Genomic DNA, 22377 nt, shown 5'->3' on the forward strand with positions numbered 1-22377 from the left:
TATATTTATAGGACTAGTTACATGCCCGTGCTAACGCTACGGTGAAACAACAAAAAGATATACAATATATTGTTTGGGCTATCAAGGATAGATTCAAGACATTAATTAAGACTTACAGATGAGCGAGTTCAGTTAAGAAGCTTATTAGAAGTTCCTCAGTTATTATATATTCGAAAGGGATAAACAAGCCAAATAAACTACATCCAGGACAAGGTTCAAAATTTGCAAAACAAGCCATAAGGTCGACCCATTCAGTCGACGATGTATTATGTCTTCAACGTCTTTTCTCCACGTCACAGAAAAACCAGTAACCAAAGAACAAAAGTCTGATTGATATATTAAGTTCTAAACCGATTCCAGGACACATTCAGTCAATTAAGTTCAAATACATAATCATGCGTTTCAACATTAATTAAAGTATCACATTCATATATCATTACATGGCTTGGCAAACCACAAAGCTGAGGCTGCCTTAATCTAAGCTACAACAAAATTTCTTTTTTTTTTTTGCATTTTAGAATAAACAGTAAAAGAGAATGGATAAATCACATGTCCTGAAGCTGTAAATTTCTACGAAGTCCTGAGCAGCTCAATTTTGGAGAGGGTAGTAGTGTTGTTCCCTTTATGGTTCATCTGATGCATGAAGAAGGCAAGTTCAATTTCTGGTTCAGTAACTCTTGTTGTTCCTACTGCTTCCAGGAAGCAGAACCGCCAAGGATTTTCTTGCTTGATGACTGTAAAGAGATGAAAGTTCAAACTGGTCATTAAAAAAATTGTGTGCAGATAAGAGTGGTGTTGAGAAGTCAAGTTATCAAAGTAGCATTTTGTCTTCGTTCCAAAGGAGCTAACTCTGTTTTTAAATATCTGATCTTTTTTTCATAAACTCACTAATACATATCACTAATACGAGGGAAATTGTAAGTGAATAGTGAATGAAGATAAATAATGGTTTGAGAGAGAGATAGAGGGTGAACTCACCAATATATCCCAACTGCATACAATCATCAAGGGCAATGCGTGCATGAGTGATAGAAATCATGGCAGCAAGTATCATTATTGTAATCACATTCTGCATGGAGAAATGTATTTTTTCCAAGAATATAAGCCTATTCCTCTGCTAGTAAAGTTCCCATGTCAACCTATTTTACTTTAAAACCAAAGAAACTGTAAACAAAAAAAAACGAGATAGAGATTTGCAATTCACTGGGTACAAAAGTTAGATGCACTTCTTTAACATTTTAGCAGATTGCTTCCAACATATGACATCAACTTCCCAGTCAGTTGGTTATTTTACAATCTTGAAAAGCAATATTTTTCTATCAGTCCAACTAATTTGAGAAAAAAAAATTCTGAATGAGATATGTCAAGAGCAGTTGTGAGGCTGAATTGTTCAGGGATGTATGGAAAGCAAGCTTGTGTTTGACGCAACAAATATGTGTATATGTAAGATTGATGGAGTATGGATTCTGAGCGATAGCAGTAGACAATTCAATCAATATTTTATCACCTAAAGATCATGCATAGTATTTTGACGAAACAACGGCAGATGTGCACCTTCAAGATGAAGCTTTACTGACGATCCAAGTCGTTGAGGGGATCTAAGATCCAGAATCCATAAACACTCTCCAGAACACATGCATTGCAGGTGAGGAGCCGGACGGGACATTTCGCCGAGCACCCCGCGTTCATTGTACTCTGAGGAAAAGCGGCAAGCGCTGGATGATGGGTTTTGTTTCAGAATGCATGATGAATCCGGATGAACCTCCACGATGCCAAGTTTCGGACTAGTCACCTGCTGATGAACTGCATGATGAGTTTTGTTCAACTACTCACCTCTCACGGGATTCACCTGCTGCTCCCCCACCGGCGAGGAACTCCATAGCTGCAGCTCACCCCTGCGATGCAGAGGGGATCGGTGGAGAAGGCGATGCAGAGGACGGCGCGGTGGCTACCTAGCGACGGGAGCACCTCGTGCGGCGGGGATCGGTGGAGCAGAACGGCGGCGACGACCTGGTGACGGGAGGACCTCGTGCATCGGGGAGGCGGAGGATCGTGGAGAGCGAGCTGGCGGCGGGGATCGGTGGCAGACAGGCGATGCAGAGGACGGCGCGGCGGCTGATACGGAGCGGAGCGCTGATGGCGGAGGTGCGGGAGCGGAATTCCGGCGGAGGGCGGAGACGCAGGTGTGGTGGGAGAGCGATAGGAAGGGGGGTGGGCCGTGCGGGTCGTGCGCTGATTGAGGGAGGTGGATATGGGATCGATCTGAACCGTTCGGATTTTACGCGGATGATCTGAACCGTTGAATGATGAATGTAAGAGTGTAAGAGTAAAACATGAGTAAAACGAGTTGGTGAATTATAGAATAGATAGATAGATAGACGAGTTGGTGAATTATAGGATAGATGAGTACGCGTGATGTGAGCGTCTACTTTTGTATTTAAAAAAACTCGACAAAAAGATGAGGAACGTCGAGCGGACTTATTCCGCAGTGGGTTGTCACAGGCTCGCAGCTCTCACGCACCAGCCCGCTACTGCTCCGAAATCGTGTCCAATTCTCCAACCGACGGAATCCATCTGGGCCTCCAATTCTCCAAGCCGAATGCCAGCACAAGCCAACAACTCGGCCGTGTCCAAATCTCCATGTACATATCTCTCACTTTTTTTTTTGCATAATTCCAATTTCAGTTTTCATATATCTAATATTCTAATGCTGGCAGTGTTTACCAGTTCTGATTGGGCCACTTGACGGCCTTTACTTTCAAAATAAATCCTAGAATTATGTGAAAGAAAAAAAAACAATAGGAAAAAAATAGGCTTGAGTGTTGCTGCGTTGCAGCTCTCCTGTTCTGAGGTGCTAGCCCTCTTATAGGAATGACTATGTATTAATCTAGAAGAATCCATGGCAGCTAAAAGTGTTTGAATTAAGGAGCGATCCAAGTAATGTAATGGAAATACTCCTTCAAAATAAGTATATTTTAACCTATCACACACATACAAATAAAAAGTAAAAATACTAGGATACCCCACTTTATTAAATCTTAATACAAATATTTTTACTTTATATACTTTTCAATGCGTTCTCTTGTTTTTCACAAACTACAATGCAATAATTATTTTAAAAAATAAAGTTATTTTAAGACAAACGGAAGTAGGCAAAAATGATATTTTGGGACGGGTGGTAGGTTTTGTGGTATGAATTCCACCCATCAAACATAAATTTGCAAACAAAACCTAAAACACCTTAAAAATAACATCACCTATTTTACTAGACGTTTTATTTGTTTTGTTGATTATAATTAAACACAACAAACAGACTCGAAGCAATACCTACGAAAAGATAATTGATGATTTTTAAAATGTATGAAAATTAAACTAACATCATAAACATTTGCAAAATTAAACTAACATCATAAACATTGAAATAATCTGTCCGGGATATAACACGAGCGTGCCTTTGCCTTAGCCACGTTGATTTTCTAGTAATTCAAAAATTAAAACTTGCTTCTGAAAGACTGAAAAATAGACATAGATTTCTAATTATTGTTTGCAAGTGAAAATTTAGACAGCATCTTTTTTAGAAAAAGAAAAAAAAAGGGGAATACAGCAGGAACTAGGAACAGAGAAGAAAAGATAGAGGGGAACATTTTTTTTTTCTTAGAAGAGAAGAGTGGGGAATAGAAACGCAAAGGCATCCGTATCCAATGGCAGTCTCCTCTTTGGCCTTCGCTAGAGTCCTCGTCCCGCCATCTCCAAGAACAGGTAAACCATCCCAAATCTTCCCCATCTTTCTATCCCTTTGCACAAGATAGATTCTTGCTGCTGCTCATCTGTAGATGACTAGATTCCTCAATCCATCTCTTCGGTCCTTGCTCCATTTCGGATTAAAAGTAGTCCTTGCGATACTATTTGCATTACAAAATCGAGATCCACGGATTTCAGTCTGGTCGAAATTTCCCAGCTTTTGTTGCTAGGGGAGTGTGGTGTCGGTACCTAACCCTAGCCCAAAACCCAAAACCCAAGAATTCATGATTGATTTCTTGAGATTTATTCGACAGACAATCAGTGAATATCCCCAACCTGCTGTGAAGTTTTTTTTTTTTTTTTTTTGCAATATTGACTCTGTAATGGGGATTCTTTGATGCAGCATTAGCTTCGGCTTGCTCCCATTCTATCAAGATGTGCGCTTCTTCAGCCTCACCGTCGGAGTCAAAGAAGACCGTCTGGGTGTGGACAACAAATCGGCAGGTGATGACGGCAGCCGTGGAGAGGGGCTGGAGCACTTTCCTCTTTGGATCCAAAGATCTTGGCAAGGATTGGTCATGTGAGAGCATTTCTTTTTTCTTACAGCGATGTTAGGTTACATAATTGTTTCTTTATTTTTGGTAGATAAGGCACAATTTAGCTATTTTGCTTACCTCTAAATACAAAACCAGCTCGGCTGGCTTAGATTTCAAAAAAAAAAAAAACAATTTAGCTATTTTAGAAGAAACGACAGACATTTCACTGATGATTTGCCATAAGAAGAAACAACTATGTCTAGGCATTGCTCTCCTTTAAACTAATGCAATATAATCATATACTTGATAGTATGCATCAGTGAGTGCATGCCATTTTCTTGGAATTCTGAAATCGACAGTTTGTTATCTCTTTGGCATTGCAGCTACTGCTCGCATCAATCCTCTTTTTATCGATGGCCTGGAGATATTCGATGAGAAAAAACAAAAGATTGCTGTAATTTCTGAAGTCTCTTCCCCAGGAGAGCTGGAACTCATACAACCAGACAATGTGGAAGTGGAAAACATCGTGATAGACTTCCGAGGTGGATGGCAGGTTAGATATTCGAATATTGGACTATCAGCAAATTACTTCCATGACATATGAATTAATTTCAATTGTCATAGTGAGATAAGTCATCATACTTGCATTTTTGTAATGCATTCTATGCTGTTTAGTCATCTTGAGTGTCTTTTTGTTTGTGTGAATAGCTTATTTGAATTCCATCAATGGTTTGAATGAGTGTCCAGTATACGTTTTTTCTGTGTTGTTAGGATCATTGGCTTGACATGCTGTACTGTTTCATATTTGAGCCGCAACTTGCAAAGTACACTTGACAAAACCCAACAAGCGTTAACAGGTGCCTCCTTTGTCCTCCTGAATTTCGTAGGTTATACCAGCAGAAAATATAGTTGCTGCATTCCAGGGATGTAGAGGAACTGTATTGGCTGTTTCAACAAACTCAACTGAGGCTCAGGTTTTTCTTGAGGTAACTGTCAAGATGTTTCAACATACAATAGAAGTTCCTGTGTATAATGATGTATCGTGTTCCTATCAATTATCTTTTGTGAAGTTGTTCCCCCAGTTACTTAGTTACTTTACAGGCCTTGGAGCAAGGGCTTGATGGAGTTATACTTAAAGTAGAGGACATGGATGATATTATCAAACTCAAGGTATGTTTATCACAACTCTTTGAAATTTCTTTGGTTTTAAATTATTAAAACACTGTGGGACTACAATGGTCTTGTGTATAGAGGCAAGTACCGTGGTGTGTATATATATACATATATATAGATATCTAAATCTAAGTGTGAAAGTACAGCTCCTGTTATTGTTACTGATTATCATTTGTCTGATTGTACGATTCACCAGATGTTTGTTTGTTCTCTCCTCCTTTAATCACTCAGGATTATTTTGACAGAAGGAACGAGGCAAAGAGCCAGTTAATGTTGACAAAGGCTACTGTGTCAAAGGTTGAAGTTGTTGGTATGGGTGATCGTGTTTGTGTGGATCTTTGCAGTATGATGCGACCTGGTGAAGGCCTTCTGGTTTGTGTATATTTCTCACTTGTTCACTGTAGATAAATAAATAATTAACATATATCCTGCAGTACAGAGTTGGTTAAAATCGTTCCACGTGAATGTGTCATTGTGCCCCCAAATAGAACCGCATTAGCATTTTACCTGTCCCAAGCTTCACCAGTCTGCCTCTACATGATGTTCTATTTTCAGGTTGGCTCCTATGCAAGAGGAATGTTTCTTGTTCACTCTGAATGCCTGGAGACAAATTATATTGCAAGCAGGCCTTTCAGGGTCAATGCGGTAAGATATCAACAACTTATGTTGCAGCAAGCTATTGCAGGTATCACTGTACAACAAGAGAAACTAAGACTAATAAAATTTATGTGTTCTCCATTCAGGGCCCTGTTCATGCATATGTTGCAGTCCCTGGTGGCCGAACTAGTTACCTCTCAGAGCTGCAATCAGGTCGGGAAGTAATAGTTGTTGATCAAAATGGTTTGTGGCGTACTGCGATTGTTGGTCGTGTTAAGATTGAATCAAGGCCTCTAATCCTTGTAGAAGCAAAGGTACATAACTAACAATGATCTCCCTTCAAATGATTGCTGTACATTCATGGATTGTCAATTTCATGGCGTATGGGCTTGCTGCAGGAGAACGGTGGAGATGATACTTACAGCATTTTCCTGCAAAATGCCGAGACAGTTGCACTTATCACTCCTGAAAAAGGTAAGCCCATATGGACAACTTTTGAAGATAGGACTGTAAGTTTTGAGCTGCAACTATAATAAGCCATAAATTTCAGTTATGTTTGAATGATGCTAATCACCATGTGATTAGTACACATATTCAATCAACTCATTCTGGAACCATATGATTGTTTTATGTAGGATCTAGTGGAAGAACTGCTATACCTGTGACTTCACTGAAAGTTGGTGATGAGGTTTTGGTGAGGAAACAGGGCGGTGCCCGTCACACTGGAATAGAGATTCAGGAGTTTATTGTTGAGAAATGAGACTGCGTCAGTTATTCAGTTACCTGCTAGCAGGCCAGTCTTTGTTCTTCCCAAACAATTCTTTTGCTAATTCATGGGAGTGAAAATTCACACCAACTTATGATAGGGGACTATCTGAATCATCATTGAATTCGAGCCATGTACATCTGTATATACTATAGTACTAGTAACTTTTAAGTCAAGGAGGAAATTTCCATTTGGATGTGAAACGATCTGATGGGTCTCATTCTCTGATAGGATCATAACATTACGCTATGGGTAATCAGTCCTTTTCAGCTGGTTATGTCTGTCTCAACCCCGTAATCTGGCAATCTCTTTCTGAAAAACAGTTCCGTCAGAATGTGTTCAAAGGGAGCTGTCAGATGTGAATAGAGAAGTGCATGAACTTGCTATCTCAAATCAACTGCTGAGAAAACCTGGGAAAAATATCCAATTCACAGTTTGTCACCTTTCATAGTGAGATAATCCTTTTGACTGAGATCAATAAAGCTTCCATTATATAAAAAAATATCCCTCCGTGGAAAAATAATATAAGGAATTCTGGTTGAATGTGACATATCCTAATACTATAAATCTGGACAAACTCTTTGTCAAACCTATTCAGATTCATAGTACTGGAATATGTCCAATCAAACTAAAATCCATTATATTTTAGAACGGATGAAGTATAACACAGTGAGTACGGTTCTCTGCATCATGATCCCAGCATGGCAGAGAGCAGCGTGAAGCAAAATCAAGGAGAAGAAATGCAAAGGGAGTATCATAGCAGCAACCCAGGCACCAGAATTCGGCACCCATTATCTCGGCAAACAATTTACATTATAATGGACGTCAGATTCTCGTGTCACACAGATAAAAGAAATATCACTAGAAACAGAAAGTTCCTCGAGAAAAAAAGGACAAAAAAACACTGCTTACATAACAAACTATACAGCCGTGCAGATAAAAGACCTCTTCTATGTTGCACTTCTAGTGCACTTTGGCAGTCCTATATCCTGGCAATGGGGATGCTGCTGCTCCAAGTGAGCGCCGTGGCGATGGCTGGATTCTCATCGGCGACTTAGGGACGGCGTTTGAGGTTCTCCGGATGTCAACCTGTGGTGAAGCCATATTATATTTGGAGTCCTGCAGCTGCTCCAGCTCTTCCAAGACCTCAGACATCCGCGGGCGCATCTTGGCATCATTGCAGATGCATTGCAAGGCGATGTTCGCAATGGCGTGGGCGCCTTTCTTCGGATATTGGCCTCCCAGCTTTGTATCCATGACACGGTACAGCCTACGCTTGTCGCCCAAGTGGGGTTTGGCCCAGTCAACTAGGTTCTGCTCTATGCCTGGTTTCGATTTGTCCAGGGCCCGTCTTCCTGTGAGCAACTCAAGCAACACCACACCAAAGCTGTAGACATCTGCCTTTGCAGAGAGGCGACCTATAAAGTTTTAGGTTAAGTAACATGAGAACTGGTTGCTCCAGATATAAACCATACAATATCTATTTAATTGCTACGCAGAGTGGTACATTTCCTCAATGAAAAGATTAGTTTGACTTGGCATTTGACAATGTGCCAGGAATTCAGAAAATGAAGACAAAATAAAAGGAAAGGTATGACTGACTCTCCTGCGCTGGAATTAAGGGAAAAAACATACAAAATATGATCCTTTGAAAAATGGTAACATGATAATAATTTTTTTTCTAACTTAACTAATATAGTGATATGCCTTCTGTTATGTATCTGGGCATTTGGCAATATGCATAAGATGCTTTATGCAGCAAGATAAATTCCAGTGAGCTTGGGAAATGTAAAGCAATGACACCAAGCTTCATTAGCAATATTTTTAGATAATTCAAAGCTTCAGTAGCACCTGGCAGTCATATGTCTGATCCTAGTTTAAACCGATGCTATATAACAGAAAAGACTTCCCATGATTTATTCAAAGCAAAGAATTAAAATTTAACCTGTCGCAATGTACTCCGGAGCTGCATATCCGTGAGTACCCATGACCTGTGTGGAAACATGGGTCTTATCCCCAGTAGGACCTGCTTTTGCTAAACCAAAATCTGAGAGCTTGGAATTAAATTCCTGCAATTAACCAAGGGGAAAAATGTTGATAGAACATCTCAACAAGCTATACAAGCTTGATGATTAGAGTCAACATTAATTATCAACCATACCGAGTCAAGGAGAATGTTTGATGCCTTGAAATCACGATATATAACTTGGTTCTCAGCGTCATGCAAAAACGACAAGCCCCTAGCAGCACCTATAGCTACCTTGAGCCTTATTGCCCATGACAAAGGATCAGCACCTCCTACAAGAATAGAAAAAAAATGTTATTTGAACTATGTGAACATTTAAGACATGAGAAACCAGGAAATCAAGAAGGCATAAATATTTTTAATAGAGAACATACTTCTGAACAGATGATTCTCCAAACTTCCCTTTGGCATGAACTCATACACCAGAAGTCGGTTGTCGCCATCAGAGCAATAGCCAATCAGCTTAACAAGATTTTTGTGGTGAAGTTGGCCAAGGTAGTTAACCTCTGTCTGCAGCGTAAAAATAGGAATAAGGTATCGTGAAATATGTCTTAAGAGAACAGCAGAAAACAGCGGTGGGTAACATTCTGAACCTACCAGCCATTCCTTGTGTCCTTGGAAACCTTCTGGTTTAAGCTTCTTGACGGCAACAACCATACCACTTCCTGGTTTTGAAGGAGCAAGCGTGTGTTCATCAATCCAACCTTTGTAGACATGTCCAAATCCTCCTTCACCAAGAAGACTGTCCGGTCGGAAGTTCTTTGTCGCATTCCTTAGATCATTGAACGAGAAGGCCTTCAAATTTGAAGATGACAAAATTTCACCTTCCGTCCGAGGAGTAGGAAGCTCACTTCTGTCCTTCATAGATGGCAGAGTCAAAGTCGAGCGACTTGAATTGCTCTTAAACGTGGAAGGGACAGATGATAAACTTGTTTTGCTGGTCACTTTTGATGGGTCTGCTATCTCAACAAGAAATTAATGAAATGTGCATAAGAACAACTTGTTATTAACAAAGCAATGTGAAATTCAAAATGTATCCAAAAGCACCGCTTCTGTTCAAATTCAATCAGAACTCTGCATATGTATGGTCAGGTCGTCAGGACTACCAAGTCAGATTTTCCTGCCATTCATTTAAAGAAAATATCCGACTCCCTTTTTACAACAATAGAAGCTTATGATATTTCAATGAACCCTATTTCTATGTTCTATCAGAGTCTTCCTTTGGTCCTTGGGAGGTATTGAGAGTTACATGTACCTCATAGTGTTAATCCAGTCTGATCAACACGAAAAATTACCTCTGCCTCCCAAGGACTAGAGAAAACATGATTTTATCCATGCATCCATGCTATTGTTTGTTTACTCTATAGAAGTAAGAAAGAGGAACAAAAACAAAAGTGAAGCTGCACAAAAGCAGCAACTAACAAGCTAGGCTAAAAAAAATTATCATGCAAAAAAAAAAAAAAAACTAGGCCAACAGGTATAACTAGTTGCAGAACACATGCTCTGATCTTAAAATTTTATCTTCAACATAGTCAAACCAAAGTACTAAACCCAATTCAACACACAATAAATCCACGATCTAGTAGGACAAACAACCCAACATCCCAAGCAACCAATATCAGCTTTACAGCTATGATAGGAAAGTGACAAATACATACAAGACAAATTTGGAATTTCGACGAAGAGAGTATCAAGGAAACTTACAGGCGCCATTGTTCATGCTGTGATCCACCCGCGCCGTGGTGTCCATGCAATTCCCCATCTCTCCTGCCCTCCCTCTTGCTCCTTCTCCTCTCTATCCAATCCACCAAACTATCAGCCACCCATCAAACTTTGTGCCTCTGCTGCAAATCCTCTTGGGCACTACTACTCAACCGTGCAATGAACCAAGAAACCTTCTAGCCCAAGAATCTTTGGCAGATAAGCTCTCTCGAGACAAGGGATGGCCAATAATGCAAGGAATCAAGAGGAACAGGGGCTCCAAATGAGCACAAAACTCAGCCAAACGAGATAAGAACCGAGCAGGCAAGCGGCAAAGGTCCAATCTTTGCGAGGTTTCGATCGACCTCGACCACCAATCCGGAAAAAAAAATCCGCAGAGCGACAAACGAAGCAAAGAACCAACCAACCAACCCCGAAAGTCAACTCGAACCTGCACACGCGCAGCTCCTCCTCCTCCTCCTCCTCCCAAGCTAAAAAAAGATCCGGCCTTTCGATCGATTCCCGCGTGTCACTGGCTCACTGCCTCACACGCGGGAAGGAAGGAAAGAAACAAACGAACCCACCCCCAATCCGCAAGAAAGAAACGAGGCCACAGAAACTCTACTCGCTCATCCTGAAGAGTCGTCGCAGCTGAGGTCAACCAGCGAGGATTTGAGCTAATAGCGGCTGCTGTGGTAGCTGCCTGCCACGCCGTGGCTGCACGCGGAGGAGGAGGAGAGGGACGCACGACACGAAGGCGGCAGAGGCAGCGAGGTGGATGGCTCGGAGACCGCAGGGAGATGGGAGGGAGGGAAGGGAGCGAGAAGAGACGGAGAAAAGCGGCGGAAGCAAAATCAGCTGGCTGGCTGGCTACAGACCGACCTACCATACCACCTCAGTACTAGAAAAGAAGGCAAGCGTGTGATGTGTAGATGGGGCTAAAACTTTTTAAGCCCATGTCATATCAGATGTTTGGACGCTAATTTAGAGTATTAAATATGGACTAATAAAAAAACTAATTTCATAAATGAGAGCTAATCCGTGAGACGGATTTTTTAAGCCTAATTAATCCATAATTATCAAAAGTTTACTGTAGCATCACATTGTCAAAATCATGGCGTAATTAGACTCAAAAGATTCGTCTCGCGAATTAGTCCAAACTTATGAAATGGATTTTATAATTACTGTATGTTTAATACTCTTAATTAGTGTCCAAATATCCGATTTGACAGGGACTTAGAATAAGTCCCTGGAAACCAAACAGCCCCTTAATGCATGGAGAGGCGGTGCCTTTTTCTCCTCCTTTCTCACTTGAACACACCTCTTGCTCCTCCATTGGGAAGATTTACATATAAACCCTCACAATATTCAATATTCAGTTATTTTATATACTAGCTGTAGACCCGTGCGTCGTAACGGTCTTTTTATTCAGTTTAGTGGAAGAATTTGAGCCGATTATGCTGTTTGGGTTTTATACTAGTCTTTTTAAAAAGAATCAGTTTTTTTAAGAGTGAATGGTTTTTATGGGAGAGAAAATGTTTCTATGGAAGTGGAGAACGAGATAGAAATAGTTAGTTTTTAGGGCTGTGTTTAGTTCACGTTAAAATTGTAAGTTTGGTTAAAATTGGAACGATGTGACGGAAAAGTTGAAAGTTTATGTGTGTAGGAAAGTTTTGATGTGATGGAAAAGTTGAAAGTTTAAAGAAATATTTTGAAAACTAAACACGGCGTAGATGTAAGTGAGGAATGGAGAGAATGAAGAAGGCCGACTTTCTCTTCTAGTTTTTTTAAGTAGTAGAGAGAAGAGATACTCATATTTAGTCAATAATCCATCAAATACTCTTTTACTGCGCCCGCTACTAGCGTGAGCTTATAACAATTATTTTAGGGTAGAAACGAATTAGTTAAAGATTTAAAAGAAATTTTAATTTTAAAGTTTTTTCAGGAATACTAATGAAGAATTTTTTTAAAAAAATGTATTATGATATTTTATATATACTCCTGCTTGGTTAATAATCTAGCGGATTCTCTTGGCTCGGTCCAGTAATAATGTGCCGATGGATGATACATGGAATTGAGTGTATAATACTTCTTGCGTCCTAAAATATAATAATTTTTAGCCTCTAATATCTATCCCAAAATATGATAAATTATTCTCTTCTCAACCAATCACAATATTTCACCTCTTAATTTCCTCCCATACTTTCTCTTCTCAACTAATCACAACCTTCACACATTTAATTTCACTTATTTTTTTAATACATGTGTCCAACCCAAAACTTCTTATATTTTGGGATGGATGTAGTAATAATTTATAGGCGAAAATTGAAAAATCTAATTTAAATATGTTATCTAAGAAATACAGATAAAGGAAGTTTTATTTAGAAATCATATTATTTAGGAGCTTAAGAATCGTGCCTGTGACAATCCGTCACCCCTTAGCATAAAAAGAATGGGTGCTTACTAGTGAACATTTCATGGTTGCCGAAGCAAGGTGGTGTTCTCTTTTTGCGAAATCAAGCAATCAGCAAATGTGTCCCCTTGGCTCTTAGTATTATATTTCACCATGATTATCATCAAAAAAGTTTACTATTGTACTATCCTAAACTTTTAAAATGCAGACTTGCACTCGGAATTAGTGAGCTAGAAGTACTAAAACACAAGAAAGAGATGAGCAATGACCAAACAATCACGCTGAAACCTATGTTAGCTGGTTAAGCAAGAGAAATAAGAAGTTGCTCCAGTGAGCAGATTCCTGCACTTGTAGCAAGTAGACGTGGACTTCATGGTTTCTTATCCCTCCTTGAAAATAAATAATCAGAAATGCAAACGTATGCGAATTTCAATAGCTTTAGCTTATTCTTTCCTAAACCGTTTTCTATTCAACAACCTTATCGCATCGCTTAAATACTAGCCCTAGTCTCCTATACTAATTAGGAAATCGAGAATCTGACTCTGCCACTTTATTTTTCCTTTTCTTTCCCCAGTTTCCTGTCCTTGTTCTTTGTCTGTCTTGCAAGTAATCCCCAGTTTTCTGCAGCTCTTGGTTGCTTCATACTCCCAATCTTCCATTCATCAATTCATTAGTCAGACACATGCTTGATTAGCTGGAAATGCGTAAGCGAGTTTAACGCTTCCATTCTGAGAAAAAGAACAGCAAACTTGTTTGCTTTGGAATACTTTTCAGAGGTGTCGTTCAGTTGTTTGTTGATACTATCAGATTTGCTGTGAAGGCAAGATATTTAGCGGCGTCTGTTCTCGTGTGATCCGGATGCTGACTTCCCAGCTAACATCTGTCTCTACAATTATTCGACTGATTGATAACTGTTTTGAAGTGGCATCTACCGGTTTTTATCTGTATCCCGATGTGTTCAGACTTTCAGAGATGCACCCCGGATCAGTCAGCGTCAGATTAGAGTACTTATGTGCAGAAAAAACTCCTTGCTTCTGTCGCCGCCTGACACTGACAGGAGAGTCAATGTAACAGTTTAGATAATCCTCACCTCAATTTTACTACAGATCGTCAAAGCATTTACACTCGAAATAGATTTGTTTATTGTCAGGGTTGACCTGATTTATGGCTGATGCACGTTGTTGGACCTCACTGACCTTTTTTTGGTTGCAGCAGCCTCAGTTTTGTTTTCACAGATGCATTGCATCCGTACTTCTAATACTCGTCTTATCCACCATTGGAGGAAGACCAATCTACTGCTATTATATGAACCAGATTTTGCTGTTAGTGTTGATGATCTGAATGCAGCCTGAACATGCATCCTACAGATTTCATCAAAGAAAAACATAGATCCCACAGACAGGTAGTCCATTCTCATAATCGCATAGATTATATATTAATAACCCACTGAAAATTGCAGGGCACAAAGAAAGTTGCATAGCTAGAGTGCTAGTAGAAATGATTCTACCCAAAAGGGACAAGAATCACAAACATGATGCTTCTTCTTCTTTTTTTCAGAGAGAGAGAGCAACAAAATTATCTTTTGTTTGCAGCCACAAACAAATCAGTATTCAGTACTGATCTATTTCTGCATCCAACCTTTTATTCTTCTAGGTGATGCTCTGTCATTTTTTATAAAAAAAATAATGGAAGCATTATTACACTCAGCCTGAGAACACTCCCGTCCTCTGCAGACTGCAATGCGCTGTGCACTCAAGGGAATGACAGAAACAGACGCAGATCCTGCTGCTTTGATCCTTCTTTCGTCTCGATCTCGTAGTGTCACATGGTAGCAGTTCAGTACAGTTATTGTGGGATCATATGATCTCATCAGCAGTTATCCTGGTGCATGAATAAAACCTGAAATCTGTGGCTGACATAGACGTACGTGTTTGGTCTGTTCTTCAGGAATGGTCTGTCAGTTTCTTGAAAGAAGTTTTCTTCAGAAGATTGCACTGAACCTGAAGAACAAAACAAATTGGCTGCGTTCCATGGACTTGGTAAAGCCTTTGGCTTGATTCATGTCGAGTCACGGGGAGCAGCAGGAATCAATTCCAACTCCCAGCTACGGCCTGATCCGTTCATTGAGCGATATGTCAGCCAGCAATTCAAAGCCTGAAATTCCCCCATTCCTCATCCACTACAAGACGGAGCCAACGAAAAGAAACAGTTCTGCACGAGTGCACGGGTGAAGGAGAGGATACGAACGAGAATCCGTCAAGTTCTAGAAGATGGAGGTTGCAGAATTCTGCTTGCAAGAACTTTCTTAAGCTTGTCATCTCTCTTTCTTGCAGCAATTGCCGATAAACAGTTGGCTTCTTGTTGTTTAACTCGTATTATTACTACTATTACAGTTTCACTGTCACTGTTTCCAGATTGGATGATGGATGAGATCGAGTTGAGTTAGGCAGCGTTGCACTACTTACATGGCTTTGCTATGCTGAGAGAAAATTTTATATGAACGGCAATTAAACCCAAAGGTGCTTTGCTTTGCTTAGTCAAATCCATAAAAGGAAAAGATTAAACAAAGCGTCAGAGATATGCTAAACAACTCACCAATTTAACAGCCATTAAACAAGTCGACATGGAGCCATTAGCTCATAGGAAGCATTAATCCAAAAGCTTTTCGACACACCGCACCATGCAGTTGACATTGCTGAACGACCACACGAGAAGGGGCAAAAATGCAGAGAAAAAAAGAAGGAATCGAAGAAAGCGAGAGCTTTGATCTAGCTGAGCTACTATACCCATGGTTAGACCGTTCCACTACCACCGGCGTGGCAGCGACTGACACCCAATCATCTGGAGCATCTTCACTTGCCAATTGCCATCGCCAGTAGAATTGCCACAAACACACACATACATTTTTCTAGATTGTGCGAGAAGAATCAGCCTTTTAAAAGTGGTTTAAAGTTTAAAGGTAGACATTTTTAATTACAAATCGTGGCAGGAATCAAATACTGTTAGGTGTTCTCCTCGAAAAGAAGAGAGATCAAGTGGTACGGGCGGCCATATTCCGGCCTGGCCCATAAACATTCGCAGAAAAGGAAGTATGGCTCGGTCCACGAAATCATGGGGCCGCACGTTAAGCCACACTCCCCGTTTTCCGGCCCAACAAAATTAGGCCGCACGTAAGTGACAGTCCGTTCTGGGCCGCACGTAAGTCACAGCTCCGTTATGGACTTACGGCCCAAGTTCCCAACAACTATGCCCGGAACGGCGAGTGTTTTCTCATTTCAGAAAGTATGCATCATCTTTTAGCTTATGCTTATCGGACAACATTTAAATTTTCAATTTTAAATTTGAAACTAATTTTAAGGTTTTGCATCAAGTTTACTTTTCAGTCTTTACTTTAGATCGCTAAGAACACATGATATAAAATTTTTATTCACAAATTATTTTTTGTTTCCATGAAAAAACCAAACGATAGAGCTGACAGATGCTCACAAGGTGCACTCAGTGGCAGATCCAAGGCCCAACGATCCCAACTACGGATCACGCCGTTATAATACCTTAAATTTTTAGTGATTAACAGTGTATATAATTGTTCACATATGTGTTTGTTCCGGCTTTAAAAAGTAACAAGATGTGTCAATGCACTCATCTTTACGAACTCACGCACACTTTACTTTATCAACATCTCCAAAAGGCTAGACATCAGATTCGTCAAGATTGGGAAAAAAATCAAAATATATTCGACTTTTTTCACAGTTCTTCAATAATTAGATTCATCACGATTAAAAAAAAGAAGAAGAAGAAGAAGAAGAAGAAGAAGAAGAAGAAGGAAGTGTACACTTGAGCAGAGCAATCGCCTCCCAGCTGACCTCACGTGCTGGCGGCGAGGGAGCCCTCGGCGGCGGCCATGGAGCGGCAGTAGTCGGCGACCTCGCGGAACCTGGGCACGCTCCTGAGGTCGACCTTGGTGCCGTCCTTGAGGGTGATGACGATGTCGCCCCACTCGCCGATGAACCGTGGCACCACCACCACGGACGTCACCGACGAGTAGGGGAAGTCGGTGCGGTCGGCGCCGGAGAGCCCGGAGATGACGCTCACGCGGCGGGAGGTGAAGCGGTACCGGAGGATGAAGGCGCGGGACACCGCCGCCAGCGTCAGCGGTAGCCACAGCAGCGTCAGCCCGAGGGCCAGGTTCGCCGCCAGGTCGCCGTAGTGCGCGCCGCCGTCGAAGAACACCGTCTCGGCGCCGCCGCCGTCGGCCGCGGCACGCGCCGCGACCAGGCGGCGCCGCGGCGAGCGCCTGAGGCACGCGGCGGCGTTGGGCGGGGCGGAGGCGCTTGCTGGATGCGCGCTCGCTGACGGCCGGAGAAACGCAGCGGAAGCGGTGGCGGCGGCGGCGGTGGACGGCAGCGACGACGGCGGCGGCATGGTGTTCGTCCGGTGCGTTATCTCTCGCTGGTGGTGGAGGGGAGCGTGAGGCTCTCGTTCTTTTTGGTGGCTACTTGTGTGTGCAGGAGTGAGACACGTGGCAGAATCGATTTGCTACACGTAGGCTTCATATGTGCTCATGGTCATGGCCTCGTTTGGTGTCGTAGTGAGTTCTCTTCTGTGGGCTGTGTTTGCTCATCCGCTAGCGGCAATATTCTATATACAGTTTTGGGCCTCAATTTCATCCATAAAAGCTCCCAATTTCGTCCAAAAGTTTGGCCCGAAAAAGATTTCAGAATGGAAACTGAATGTAGCGTAGCTCTAAAGATCAGCAGAAGAAATGTCCCAAGAAAAGATCAAAATAGATGAACAATGAAGGGAGAAACTACTATCATCAACTCCAACTCCAACTCCAACTGATTGTCATTCAGAAAGGAAGCACCTCACACAAGGAAAAAGCAGAACTGCTGACCCAGATCGATTACAACAATTTCGGAGAATATTGGTTCACTTTTTATAATAGTTTCGTTTGTTTTTTTAGATAATAATAGTTTCGTTTGTACCCACATGATACAGAGCAATACCCATACATAGCAATACATAGTGGCCTGTCCGTCCTATACCATCATCTACACTATTCCAGATATCACATTATCATCATACAGTGAAACTGTGAAAGTGAAGTGAAGCAGTAGACGTAAGCCAGCTAGTCTGCCCCCAACTTACTTTCCATCACAGATCATTCGTAAACTGACAAAAGTTCACCAACAGTATCATCGCAAGATTGTCAGAGACCGATCGATCTGCAGAAAAAGGAAACCAACTTTTTTTCCCTGGACCCTGACGACGAGTCGACGACGACCAAAGCTCAAGTAGTCTCCTTACCGTTTTTGATGCGGTTACCACACCCCCACGGTAAGGTGGTTACCACAGTAACCGCGTGATTACCACGAGACATACCGTAGTTTCAAAAATTGAAAAGGTTACCGTGTATAGTAACCGTGTGGTGACCGTGCGGTTTCGTAAACCCTGCCCCAACTGCAGCCAGGTAGTATCCGCGACTCAGACGCATCACAGCTTACAATTGTGAGGCGACATCGCCCTGCACGCGCATGTGCGCCACACCTGTCGATCTCCCCGTCCTCCTCTCCCCCGTTGCGTTTGGTGTGACACCACCAACCCAACGCGACGACGCCGACGCCGGAGAGATCCCCTGGAAACACTTGTGTTCGTGGACACGGATCCTCTACAGTATTACACCTACGATAGCAGTATTGATAGGACAATCTTGGTTAGTTGTTCGTGCGTATTTCCTCCGCCATCGCGCCGATGATGCATCGTTTACAGCGTTGGGTTGATGAGAAGAGAGATTTTTTTTTCTTTAACGCAAGGTTGCGAGAGAGACATGATTCAGCAGCAGCAATGGTACTATGGCTAACTGCTTTACTACTAGTACTAATAACCGACCTGAAGTTTCAGAACTGCTGTAAAAAAAATAAATGCAGAGTTATTACAGAGGAGACACTGTTCCGACTCTTGTTTAATCTGCCATTAGCCCATTACCTCGTACTACCATATATAACCGTAAATGATCGATCTGAGTATCAGATCATGCGCATGTGATAATTAAGTCGATGGAAAAATTTATACACCACCACGATGTCTCCCGTTGCTTTCTTGTTTTGCCTGGCCTGTGCTGTGCGTGCGCCGTACTGCGAGTATTATCAGTTGTCACAGTTGGCCACACATGCTTCTGAATCTCCTCCTCCTCCTACTATTATTCCCCTGAGGCGACGACCTAAAATACTCGTACTCGCGCGACCGAATTGCGATACTTTCTTCTTCTTCTTTCTTTTTTTTCTAGCGAGATGGTGGTGGGCACCGGGGCTGACTTTAGACGCAGATTCATGTGCGGCATCCGATCGGCTAACTACCCCTACTGCTGCCTGCTTGTTGCTACACCACACACATCCTTTTGGGATTATCCTATGCGATCTCATCTGATTCCACTCTTAATTTAGTGTCCCTGATCTGATTAAATTAGCTTATAGCCTCATCTCTGATGCTGAATCTATCTCAGGAACGAACATTCATTTTCATGGTGATCATTCACATTGGCTATGTAATAATTAACTCCTCCATTCGATCGGTCCACGTGTAACTCGTCTTCCGAGTATGTAAAGATCTACTCTCTCCGTCTTAAAATAACACAATCTAATATGGGATGTGACTCATCCTAAGTAATTTTGGAACGGAGGGAGTAAGGTTAAACCGTAACTCAAACAAATGGACTTACCATGTGTTGTTGACATGATTTCAGTGGTCTCATCCAAGGTTGTCAATATCCCGGTTCGTATCCTAGTATCTTACGATACTACGATCCTACCAAGCCAAAACGATACCGATCCCACCTAGTATCCTAATTTTCATAGTATCTCGATTCTACTATTCATTACTATACGATCCTACGAAATCTTAGGTGGTATCCCGATTCTACGATCCCTACGATACTACAAAATATTATTTAAAATAACATGGTTTGAAAATAATATAAATAATTATGCTCAAATTTATATAAAAATCAGTTAAATATATCAAACCAACATGGTTTCTCTTGATAAATGTCTCTATTTGTATGACATATATCATTACTATATTTTTTAATATATAATGGCTATATATAATTAATATAAATATTAATTAAACTTAAAAAAAATCGATACGATCCTACGATACGATATTACTTTGAGGAAAACGATATTGTCTAATATCCCGATCATGACAACCTTGGTCTCATCTCATGACTTGGCCCCAAGGACATTTGCAGAGAGGGTGCACGGTCAGTTGGGCACTGTGCTGCCACATGGAGATGGAAGAGCAGTAATAAGGTGGAGGGCCAATGGGCACAGAAGGACTGAACCGATGCAACGGTTTGGACTATACATGCCCGGTCCTTTTGCTGAGCTCATTGGGGAGCATCTCGTCTGCGTTTCGATGGGGACACTGGAGACCCACGCCTACTCACTGGTCAGTACTACTCAGTACTCGGCATCCTCTCATCTTTTTTGTTTTTTCACTTTGAGTTGTTGGAATAACTTGTATGGTATGTCGGTCTTAGAAAGGACTAGCATAATTCTCCGCACAACCACCTAGGATTAGAGTTAAGTCTCTCAAACGTACAACATTTGTTATATACTCCATCTATCCCATAAAAAATCAACGTCCATATTCGTAGCCAGAAGTTGATTTTTTATGGGACGGAGGGAGTATAATTTTATACTAGTAACTCTTATGTGTATATAGTTGAAAGCCTGAATTAACAATTTTAAAAATACAATTATATTTCTCAGAAAGTTTCCAATAACCAAAAAGAAAGATCATCTAATTAACCCAATGCATGTTATTTTCATATTTTTTTAGCTGGTTCCACCCTTAGAATCTAAAAACACTAAATTTTACTTATTGGAGAAGAACAATAATACTGATATTTTAAATTTTCACAAAAGCCACTGTAAACATAGATTGAGGGAGGCCGGGCCTCTGCTCGTCCCTCTTTCTCCATCCCTGGTAGTTAATTTCTATTAACTTTTGTTATAGGATCTACAGATTTATATTTTCTATTTTTAGCTAGATATTATCATTAGGAGGGAGATGAGAATTTTTCGCATAACATCGAATCTTTTTATCTTTTGGGACTTTTTTTTATGTGTGTTTTATGGGCGGAAGCCTGAAATATGAACCATTTTTATTATTTTAAAAATATTTATCTCATTCATCTTTAGCAGTGCTCTAGCATATACGGATATACCCAATCCATCTAAACTGCTATAATCTGAACCCATCTGATTAATGTGATCCCACGAATAAATAAGCAGTGCACTTCTCTTAGAGCAAGTTCAATAGCATAGCCCACTACTAGCTCCAATTCATCTATAGCCAATTTAATAGCCAATTCATACAATAGTTGCTTACTATATTATTAGTATATATAGTCCCACCTATCATACACACACTGTGTCTTGAAGTCCGTGCTGCAGCTGGCTACATATCTGTAGCCCGCTGCTCTTCTATCTCATCTTTTATCTCATTAATATATATTTATAGCTGGCTAATAGTCTGCTATTGTACATGGTCTTACTATAATTAGCAAGGTCAAGTTCCAAAAAGAAATACCGCTAGCAACCATTGACATGGCGTTATCAAATTCAGTGATAATTAATGGATGGAATGTTCTATGCGCTTTTCTTTAAAGACGAGTTTTAGATGAGTCCATTTCTCTTCCTGATCATGGAACAGAGAATGAATAATGATTGTTGCTGGTGCATCCCTATATTCGGCTACATAGTAGTAAGCGTACCACCTCACATCTGGACCAGATCGTCCATGGCAGTTATTTTTGCGCGCGCACTGAACTGATCTCTACTGCTCAGAGTACACTAGTACTCCTCTTTCTCTGCACACACATTCACTGCCCTGTAATTAAGTTGCCATGACCATGATCTTGTCCTTCATAAATAAAAATGAAAAAAAATGCATTTCAATCGATGGGACAATTAATTAATGAGAGAAAAGACGAAGTGAGTTCAGCTCAACTAGCTAGGTATCCTGTGATGTAGATTTGATACGAGTGTTTGTATTTACGGTTAATTATTCTTTCAATGACAAACGATGCACTGTTGCGACAGTAAGACAAATAAGATGACTTAACCTTTAAGGTATGCCTCGACAGCAATACCATCGACAGCGAGATGATTAAGGTGGTCTTATTAATTTTAAGTTATGTCGGTTCCGTCTTTATGTCTGTGTTTGTATCGTGATTAAATAAAATTAACGAGAGAGGAGGCTATAATGCAAAAGGATCAATGCATGTACACGTAAAGATTGTGAGGATGTACTTGAGGGAGTGACGTCGTAAAAAGGCAGTGGTTTTTGGTGCCACGGTGGACCACAGAGGGGGGGTTGGAGGGGAGGATAGGGCCGGGGCGCGTACGGGGCCAGACCG

At 41.1% G+C, this 22377-nt stretch overlaps 3 protein-coding genes and 1 non-coding gene across 7 annotated transcripts; 1 reads left to right on the plus strand and 3 right to left on the minus strand.

Moving 5' to 3' along the window:
• Positions 1-316: 316 nt before the first annotated feature.
• LOC4331770 (uncharacterized) lies at positions 317-2222 on the minus strand. Its single transcript, XR_010739949.1, has 4 exons — positions 1834-2222; positions 1555-1695; positions 979-1069; positions 317-734 (listed from the first exon to the last, which is right to left on the minus strand). It is a non-coding gene; the product is annotated as an uncharacterized protein (transcript).
• A 1434-nt stretch (positions 2223-3656) lies between these two features.
• LOC4331771 (uncharacterized) lies at positions 3657-7016 on the plus strand. 2 transcript variants are annotated; one of them, XM_015775328.3, is made up of 10 exons: positions 3657-3759; positions 4145-4321; positions 4661-4830; positions 5165-5263; positions 5379-5447; positions 5682-5828; positions 6006-6095; positions 6194-6361; positions 6446-6521; positions 6683-7016. In XM_015775328.3, the coding sequence occupies exons 1-10, from the start codon at positions 3702-3704 to the stop codon at positions 6805-6807; spliced, it is 1179 nt and encodes a 392-aa protein (XP_015630814.1). In that variant the 5' UTR covers positions 3657-3701; the 3' UTR covers positions 6808-7016. The 2 variants fall into 2 exon arrangements, with proteins under 2 accessions (XP_015630814.1, XP_015630815.1); XM_015775329.3 differs by having other exon boundaries at positions 5682-5822.
• A 554-nt stretch (positions 7017-7570) lies between these two features.
• On the minus strand, positions 7571-11414 carry LOC4331772 (probable serine/threonine-protein kinase PBL3). 3 transcript variants are annotated; one of them, XM_015775327.3, is made up of 6 exons: positions 10544-11414; positions 9437-9692; positions 9214-9349; positions 8975-9111; positions 8759-8882; positions 7571-8231 (listed from the first exon to the last, which is right to left on the minus strand). In XM_015775327.3, the coding sequence occupies exons 2-6, from the start codon at positions 9494-9496 to the stop codon at positions 7777-7779; spliced, it is 912 nt and encodes a 303-aa protein (XP_015630813.1). In that variant the 5' UTR covers positions 9497-9692; positions 10544-11414; the 3' UTR covers positions 7571-7776. The 3 variants fall into 3 exon arrangements, with proteins under 3 accessions (XP_015630813.1, XP_015630812.1, XP_015630811.1); XM_015775326.3 differs by having other exon boundaries at positions 9437-9795; XM_015775325.3 differs by having other exon boundaries at positions 9437-9798.
• Positions 11415-16664: 5250 nt separating this feature from the next.
• On the minus strand, positions 16665-17617 carry LOC4331773 (uncharacterized). Its single transcript, XM_015775330.3, has one exon. The coding sequence runs from the start codon at positions 17373-17375 to the stop codon at positions 16818-16820; it is 558 nt and encodes a 185-aa protein (XP_015630816.1). The 5' UTR covers positions 17376-17617; the 3' UTR covers positions 16665-16817.
• Between the last annotated feature and the right edge of the window lie 4760 nt (positions 17618-22377).

This window comes from Oryza sativa, chromosome 3 (assembly GCF_034140825.1).
Source record: "Oryza sativa Japonica Group chromosome 3, ASM3414082v1".
NCBI lineage: Eukaryota > Viridiplantae > Streptophyta > Magnoliopsida > Poales > Poaceae > Oryza > Oryza sativa.

Bases quoted from the DNA above. Each gene is read 5' to 3' on its own strand.
- LOC4331771 (XM_015775328.3), top strand. From the start codon at position 3,702: ATGGCAGTCTCCTCTTTGGCCTTCGCTAGAGTCCTCGTCCCGCCATCT. The intron at 5,264-5,378 runs GTAACTGTCAAG...GTTACTTTACAG, and splicing joins AGGCTCAGGTTTTTCTTGAG to GCCTTGGAGCAAGGGCTTGA. The intron at 5,829-6,005 runs GTATATTTCTCA...TTCTATTTTCAG, and splicing joins GTGAAGGCCTTCTGGTTTGT to GTTGGCTCCTATGCAAGAGG.
- LOC4331772 (XM_015775325.3), bottom strand. From the start codon at position 10,601: ATGGGGAATTGCATGGACACCACGGCGCGGGTGGATCACAGCATGAAC. The intron at 9,112-9,213 runs GTATGTTCTCTA...CTATTCTTGTAG, and splicing joins GGAGAATCATCTGTTCAGAA to GAGGTGCTGATCCTTTGTCA. The intron at 8,232-8,758 runs GTTAAATTTTAA...AAAACTTTATAG, and splicing joins TCCGGAGTACATTGCGACAG to GTCGCCTCTCTGCAAAGGCA.
- LOC4331773 (XM_015775330.3), bottom strand. From the start codon at position 17,375: ATGCCGCCGCCGTCGTCGCTGCCGTCCACCGCCGCCGCCGCCACCGCT.